Consider the following 8,397-nt stretch of genomic DNA (forward strand, 5'->3'; position numbering starts at 1 on the left):
AAAAAAAAAAAAAAAAAAAAACTTTCTCAAACAACAAAATGCAGTATTTGAGCTTACTTTTTCTTATTAAGGAAACGTATACCTGCTTCCATGAAACAAAGAATTGCACTGTACCTTTTCCTTCCCAAGCATCAAAGGCATCCATCATTTTCTTCAATTCTGCTACTGAATAGTAGCTCCAAATGTACTGAACATTATTTCCTGCCTCTCTAGAAATATTGCAAAAAGTAATGAATATACTACCTAAGTATGAGTGCATGTACACATATACAGCTAACAGACACTCAATAAATGCTCGTTAATTAAGGAAAAAAATATATAGGCATTGAATAGTTGTTCTGTGACCCTTAAGCATATACATGCACTCATAAATATATATTATACAATATACATATGTCATATACTAACCTACATTTCATCTCTTTTTACAATGGTAAAATATTTGTTAATTCCATAATATAGATGGTGTAGAAAAATCAATACAGGTTCAAAATCAAGTGTTTTTAAACAAATCACCAACTCCAGTAAACTTAGAACTAAGATTCAACTTTGACTAAAACTTCCCTAGCATTAGGCAAGCACTTATACTCATATATCTTAAATAGAAGCATCCCAGGCTATGAAGAATTCAGAAACTGATGACATATTTAATCATCTAAAAAGCAAGCTTATATTGTCATGCATTAGTCATTAATATGTGACCCAATCCAATCTCCCAGAGAATTTTTTTAAAAGTTTGCTAAGTGAATTGACCAGTGTAAATAAGATTATAGGGCAAATATTAAGAGATTAACCCTTAAGGATTTAACACATTCAAGTCATAGAATTCTAAAGCTGGAAGGACCAGGGAAGTCCTTCATCACTTCTCAGAAGAGGACACCAAGGTGCAGACCAGCCCTGGGTCACTCAGCAGGCCAGCTGACTTATGGGCCGAGCTTCTACCCAGAGATTATGGCCTACAGAAGATACCAAGCATGTGGCTTTGCTTTTCTTTCTTTTCTTTTTTTAAAGCCTCTCAGGGGATTCTGATGCATACTCCCAGTTGAGAACCACTGTCTAGACCATGCAGATGGACTGTGGCTTATGTATGTGTGAAATGGCCTTAATCATAAGCTGTTCATGAAACAGGCCTATCTCGATAGCTACCAAGGCTCACTTTGCCTGCTGAGGTATTGATGGTCTTTTCTAGTCAAGCACAAAATTCCATTTAATAAAACCTCTTAGAAGAAACCAAGACTTTATTTTGTTCTTTTTCACATTTAAATTTGGACATACCTTTTAAAAATGCTTTTACTGTGAATTCTTCCTCCCAGCTGCTTGTCAATAGCGTCTGTACCGTCAGTTTTTGTGGCATATACACCAATAATTCTACTCTCACAGCTTGCACCAGATGTGTTAAGATAGTGGAGAACCCAAACTGTTGGTTTATTGCAAACTAAACCATACGAATCACAGAAGTCTGTTAAAGCCTAAAGCAAAAAAATATATAAAATTTGAATTCAATTCTGGAGTAAAATTAAAAATGAGTTTGCTTTGTTACTCTGATGAACAGCTGTAATTTCAGCTGGTCATAAGGCAAATTAAGAAATTATAAATTTTAGACTAGTCTTCATGCCTTTAAAAACCAAACATGCATTTGTTGAATTAACTGGGGGAAGTGGGAGACAATCACAAAAAGTACCAACTGAAAACCCAAAACTTTTTCATTTAGAGAATCCCTTTTCATATGGAAATTCTATTTTTTCTTCTCCTTTAGCCTGCCAATATCACTTTTAACTTTATAATCTTTATAAAATCTAATCTTTATAACATCATTTCTCCACTGCCAATATCACTTTTAATTTTATAATCGTCATATAATAACTAAAAGTTAAATCTTTTCTTTTTCCTTTAGAACATTTCCTCCAAAATTTCCCATTTGACTTAATCCTCCTTTCACCTTCTACTGACTAATCCCATGGCTGACCCTTACATTTAACTCCAAATTCCAATCATGTATTAACCAGATTAACTTGTTCTTTTACACTGAAAGATATGAATATATGAACTCAGTACATTCTGTCTGAACTCATTTGGCATTTATCTACCTATTCATTCATTCACTTGAATATTAAGTACCTACTATGTGCTAAGCATTGTCTGTGATACATGTCCTGGTCATATAATGGCAAACAAGAGGCAGAATCCCAGCCCTCCTAGAGTTTTTAGCTAATGCAGAAGATGGACATGAAATAAGTCATAGGCACACTGCATAATAAGTGCCACCAGGTGAGACTAGTGCCTCCTCAGGCATGGAGGAGGAGGGTTTCACCCAGAGGAGTGGCAAGAGCCTTCCCTTGGACAAACGGCATGACTGCTATAAGCCCCCTAAGGAAAGGCATTTCTGTCTGTTTTGTTCACTGATGTACCCCATGTGTATGGAATGGTGCCTGACACAATGGAGATGCCTAATATTTACTGACTCAGTGAATGAAAATATGGCCCTAACCTGTCATGTACTTTCATTTAATATTGCTATCTAACTCCTGTATTGGTTTTTAATTTTACTTGTACATCTTTATGAATTCCCAAGTATACTATACACTATTCAAGGGCAAGAACTCCATGCTGTATTTCTTGGTGTCCCAAACAGTCCCTTTTACAGTGACATATATGTCAAACATGTGCAATAAATATGTGTTGGCTGACAGAATGAATGGGTGCATGCTATGTCCTTTCTGAATACACACCAGGAATAAAAGACTGTTGAGTTGGGATCTCCGAAGACGATTGCTAACCGCCCCCCAACCTTCCAGCCAGGATTTTTTTTAGCCCCATTCTGCAGATGTGGCAAACAGCACTAAAAGACTATCATTTGACAATTCAATTTATAAATAATTTCATAGCAGAACCCATGCAAACATGCAAATTCCTGAAGGGGATCTGGAACCAAATCAACTTTCTCTTCACACAGCACTCCTAATAACCAACCACCCATCAGTTTGCTCCCTAACACTGACATCCCAATCAAAGAATTCAAACCAGTTCAGATCAGTTTTCACTATTGATAATTATCTAGGAAAAATATTTTTCTCAGATGTCCAAAGGTGCTAGTTAATAGCAAATATAATACTTCCAATAATACAAAAAACAGATAATGAAGCTTTTCAAGTCATATAAAGATCTTTAAAATGTGATTTAAAATAGAAGTGTCTTAAAAGATTTACTGATCCCAAAGTGAATTAATCATACTAATGTTTTAACTTAGTAACAAACTGTTACACTCCCTAAATCTGGCAAGAGATTTTATTATTTATCATGACCATTCTTTTAAAAAATAATTTTAGTAAACAAAATAATACCACTATACCCTCAAATAGTACAGTATTTCTCTTAATTTAAAAAAAACTTCAGGAGCAAAATAGTTCTATAAAAAAGCCATCAAAAAAGTGTTAAATCTTCAATGAGAAATAGAAACTCAATAAACCTTTCAGTAGCAATGTCACATACTTTCCTAGAACAGAATTTTGGCTTTAAAAAATGAGGAGTATATATTAGTCTGCTTAAAAAAAAAAAAAAATGAGGAGTAGTAGTAATTAAGCAATGTATCTTCAAGAATTACAAAAGTCTCATGTTTGGTTTATGTGACAATACAAGCTATGCAAAATAATACATATCACTTTGTGCACAATAAATAAATAAATATATTTTAGAACTTAAGAAAATGCCAAGACCTTTTTAAGTTCTATATTTGACCTTAAAGAATATGTTTCCATTTCATTGGCCAAGTGGTCAGACAGGCTGTATGGATAAGGGATACCAAAGTAATCAGCTTCTTCCTGCAGGGCAATGCGGGTATGTTCATCTGTGGGAATCTGAACTTCTCCATGAAGGTAATCCAAAAGGTATTTAAACAGATGTCCATCACGGTCAATAACACAAGCCCCTAGAAAACATTCAGTTGAAAAATGATTGCATAGATTCATATGACGATAAATAAAACTTCAACAAGTCAAACTAGATCTGAGGATCTCTACAATTAGAAGCATTTCTTTCTCACAAGAAAGTTAACACCTAGTGTTCAAAGAGGTTTGGTCAATGAAACTAAGCTAGACTTTTGATTCTTCACTCAAACAGCAAATATGATATAACAGCAACACTTGGCTTACAAACAGGGGATATCCTAAAACTGAATTTGACTGGGTTGTTTAGGAAAATCACCTGTATTTCTATAGCACTGAACACAAACACATATCACCAGGGTGAAAGTATTGGTTGTGTGGGTGTGCTATGTACACTGGTGCCAGGCCAAGGGGGTGAGTGAGGCTGAAATCAAGCCCATTGTCTGTCACTAAGCCACACACCCTGGCATGGAACTGCATCTTCCTGGATAAAAGGGCACCCTTTTCTAATCTGCACAAAGAGATTGTATGACTTAGTGATGGACCTCTGCATTCTCACCCACCATACAGGAGAATGTATTCTGAGACCCATTTGGAACTTTGGATGTAATGCCTATGTTCCCACTGTGGCCACTGCAAAGGCCAAGAAGAACTCAGATTGCTGGTAGAAAAGGAAACTTACCCCCAACCTCAGCCCAGCTGGACCAGGACGGGCATGTGGGGTGCTCGCTACCATGTACAGCATTTGTATGTCAGCAACATGACAAGCCTGGGGTTCCTAGCTCCAAGCATACCATGTATTTGGAATTATTAGGTTAGTCCCTTTGTACTATGAGAACCTAAACTTTAAAAAGGAAGAAAAGTTATGCTGGCACTACTTTATAATAAAAGATTTTTCTTATGACAATTTAGCAGAATTAAGAAAAAATAAAATTGCATAGGGTTACTCAATACCTCCTTTTATCCCTTGATTAGCTTAGAAAAGAAAGGATTAAAAGAGTAAAACTTGAGGGTAGAGAAGAAACCTCAATCCCTGCTTACCACCTTTTCACCAATAACCTTTCTGCCCAGGTGGACATAAAGCCCTCGGCACCAGCCACTGGTGACTTTTCCATTTAGCTGGCAGAGCAACCTCCCAAGACCCAGGGTTATTAACAATAAAACAGCCACTTACATTCAAGATTCCACAATCCTTCTCCTCTAACACAGAACCAAGAGTGGGTGGAGGGGCTCACAGATAGTACAAAAAGCCTCAGTGGAGTTGGTAAAGTTTCTTTACAAGAAGTAGTAGATTCAGTGAATCCCAAAGCACTTGTAGCAGAGAGAGCAGCCCCAGAACCCTACCTATGTATATTAGTTTCTTCTGAAACACAAATTTTCAGTCAACTGCCACTGAATGACTGACAGTATCACTGCCCTGACATTTTCTCAGCCATGCACGTCGGCCCATATAAGACTACAACAGCTAGACTAGGCCATGAGTATAACACTAATTTTACACTGATGAACACTGTTCTGTCTGTCAGCTATGAGGGCAGCTGCTTTCTCCAGAGAAATACATTTTCTAACTTGAAGAACACAGAGAAAAGCTAATATGTTTAATCAGCTGCAATACTTTTACCCATGAAGCTGAATGAAAGTAACTACATTTGACTTTCCAAATATAGTTCATTCCCATAATTAGGTCATGGTTGGCCTTTACACACTCACTTCTTTGTCAACTTTGCAACAGCATCACAGATTTTAGGAACCAGTATTTAATTTCTCCGTGTACCTAATGAATCTCTACACAGTCCTAATGATCTCAGTAATTAGTATACTAACCCAATCCCTTCCATTGTAATTAAGAAAATCAAAGGGAATTTAAACTGGACTGCTATGTTAATGAATATTCACGATCATGCTTCAGACTTTAGGCATTTACCTGACTCATCTGTTTTTAGAGGAAAGCGACCACTGAACATAGACGCCAGCATAGAGTCCTTAAAGCGGCACAGGGACTCACGCCGGGCTGTATAAATACAACCCCCCACGTTCAATCGAAGAATGTCTAGCACCTCTTTTTCTGCCTCATGGCCTTCCATTGCTGCCCGAACGCCGGAATGTTTGCCTCACCACACTTTCAGAAACTTCATAACAATGGCAGTCTTGGTGCCTCTCTGTAAAAACAAAGGACAGTCGGCACTGACATTTCCAACAATACACTAAATAGACAGCAAAATAAATACATTTTAATGTGATTAATTCCTCAGTACTAGCAATATTGAATTGAAGGACTTTAAATAATATTTTTAAAAGTTTGAGATATGCTGAGAAACTGGAAAATGTTGGCTCAGAAGATTTGTAAAAGATAATAAAGTATTACCAACCACATTACAGCTGTTGAAATGACTGTTTAAAGAATTAAACAAGACAATACATGGTCCGTCACATATAAAGCAAAGGTGAGGCAGGCTTATGATCTTTAGTATTCACACATCTTTTCAACTGCAGTAAGTCTGAGGGAGCCATCCCAGCTGCAGAGGAGACCAGAGGGTAGCATGGAATTAAGCTGCTAGGCTCCACCACTTATCAGCTCTGGGGCTTTGTGCAAATTACTTATCTTCCTCTTCTGGTTTCCTCATCTATAAAATGAAGGCAGTGATCATGCCTACCTCAAAGGACTACCAGAGGAATAATTATCAGATCATATAACAAGCATTTAGAACAGTCTCTGGCTCAGAGTCAGTACTCAATAAATGGTAAATATTATGTATAATGACATAAACTTTACCATAAGGTGTATACTGAGGGACTTGATATTGACTCTGGAGATTTGAGGGAAACAAAAGAGCAGAAATTATTAACAATAATAACCATAACTCATAATTTAGGTAACTGAGAAATATGTAATTTATCAATTGAGATCAAAATTCTATGTATGCCAGTAGCCAGACTGATCTATAACTACAAATAACACCCCCAAACCATCCTGCTTCTTCACTCTAAAATGGCTGAAGCATTGGGAATGTTTTAAGGGTTTGACCTCTTAATCCATTCTGGAGATTGGTGAACCACAGGTGACTATGACTGTTTCAATGGAACCTGAAAACAACACAGTGATGAAAAAGGTACTCCCGATATTGAGAATCTGCAGTATCTATACATTTCATAGCAAGTTTAAAATGGCTGCCAAAAGGCTCAACTACATCCATGTAAGATCATTTTTACCAAGTGATCAATAAGATCCTTTTGTAGATGCTCCAATTTAGCCAGTCTCCAATAAAATGGAAAAATGAGACCATTAGCATCTGGGCTCAGTGGACAGAAACCATTATGGACCAAAGGTCCAGCCTTCCAAAACCATGTATCAGTGTGACTTCTTGCACCGTCTGAAAGTCCTGAGAGCAGCACTCTAAAGATTCATGTGAGAGAACCACCTCTGAGGCGGGATGGAACTGGTCCGCGCTGCCCCGGTTACTAGCTCCCTGGAATCCGACCTATTCTTCAAGGCCCTGGGCAAACCTCACTTCCTGCATGACATTCCCAAGCACCACCTCAAGTTAGAACCCTTGCACAGTTCTCCAAATATACATCATACATTTTATCCACTTTAATTTCTACTTTTTGGTCTGTACTGAGGAAGGCAGGGCCTGTATCACTCTTAATAATTCCCATTTACTGAATGCTTACTATGTGCCAGCCACTGTAGAGACCCTTGACAGACATTACCTAATTCACACAAAAGCCCTACTGGGTAGGAATCACTGTCCCTATTGACAGACGAGAACGGGGGAAAAAGCAGAGTGATGTGTGCAGAGGCCACACTAGTGATGCCTGCTAGGAAGTGGGAGAGCCAGCCCCAATCCGGGTCAGCAGGATCACGTCCAAGTTCTTGCTGCTGCAGCCACACCGCCTCCCTCCGCTCTTTGTTCCCTACGGCTCCTTCACTCACGAAGCCTCTGCCTATCTGCAGACCTGGTGGCTACAGGTACGCCGCAGCACCCTGAGTCCAAGGATTTAGGAGCAACTCCCCCGCCCCTCAGTCGGTCTCCCCTAGGGCAGAGGCCCACCACCATTTCAAGGCGGGGCCCCATCCTCGAAGACACCCACTTTGGCTCCCTGCTGTGTGGGAAGTGGCTGGCGCTTGAAGGTAGTGTCCCCAAAGTGTGGTTCCAATGACCACCTGCATCAAAAACATCAGGGACGCTTGGGAACATGCAGACACCGGGCCACAGCACAGAGAATCAGGTTCGCGAAGTCTGAGGAGGGGCGTTATCCGTCGCGAACCCCACTTTGAGAAACACTGCTCAAGGGGCTCACACTCCTCCCCCGAAGTGGGACGAAAGGGGAGGAGCTGGGGAGCCAGCCAGCCCCGCCGGGGTCCCCGCGGCCCGGGGACCCTGAAGCGGCCCGAAGCCCAAGCCTGCAGCCCGGGGTGCCCGTGTTATCGGCGCGGCCCGGGCCCTTCCTTGGGGCGCCCCGCCGTCTCCCGGGCCTGCCGCCCACCCGGTGCCCCGCTCCTCCTCAGGGTGCC

The 8,397-nt window shown here is 39.8% G+C and overlaps 1 protein-coding gene across 1 annotated transcript in view; it reads right to left on the bottom strand.

Moving 5' to 3' along the window:
• The window catches only part of KCTD18 (potassium channel tetramerization domain containing 18), a 15,796-nt gene extending 9,831 nt beyond the window's left edge, over window positions 1-5,965 (bottom strand). The window contains exons 1-4 of the mRNA XM_008575553.1: window positions 5,806-5,965; window positions 3,714-3,925; window positions 1,276-1,469; window positions 115-209 (exon numbers count right to left, since the gene is read on the bottom strand). Of these exons, the coding sequence (XP_008573775.1) occupies window positions 115-209; window positions 1,276-1,469; window positions 3,714-3,925; window positions 5,806-5,965 (661 nt within the window). The remainder of the gene's footprint in view (window positions 1-114; window positions 210-1,275; window positions 1,470-3,713; window positions 3,926-5,805) is intronic.
• Window positions 5,966-8,397: the final 2,432 nt, after the last annotated feature.

The sequence above is a fragment of the Galeopterus variegatus genome, unplaced genomic scaffold (genome assembly GCF_000696425.1).
Source record: "Galeopterus variegatus unplaced genomic scaffold, G_variegatus-3.0.2 Scaffold1205, whole genome shotgun sequence".
Lineage (NCBI taxonomy): Eukaryota > Metazoa > Chordata > Mammalia > Dermoptera > Cynocephalidae > Galeopterus > Galeopterus variegatus.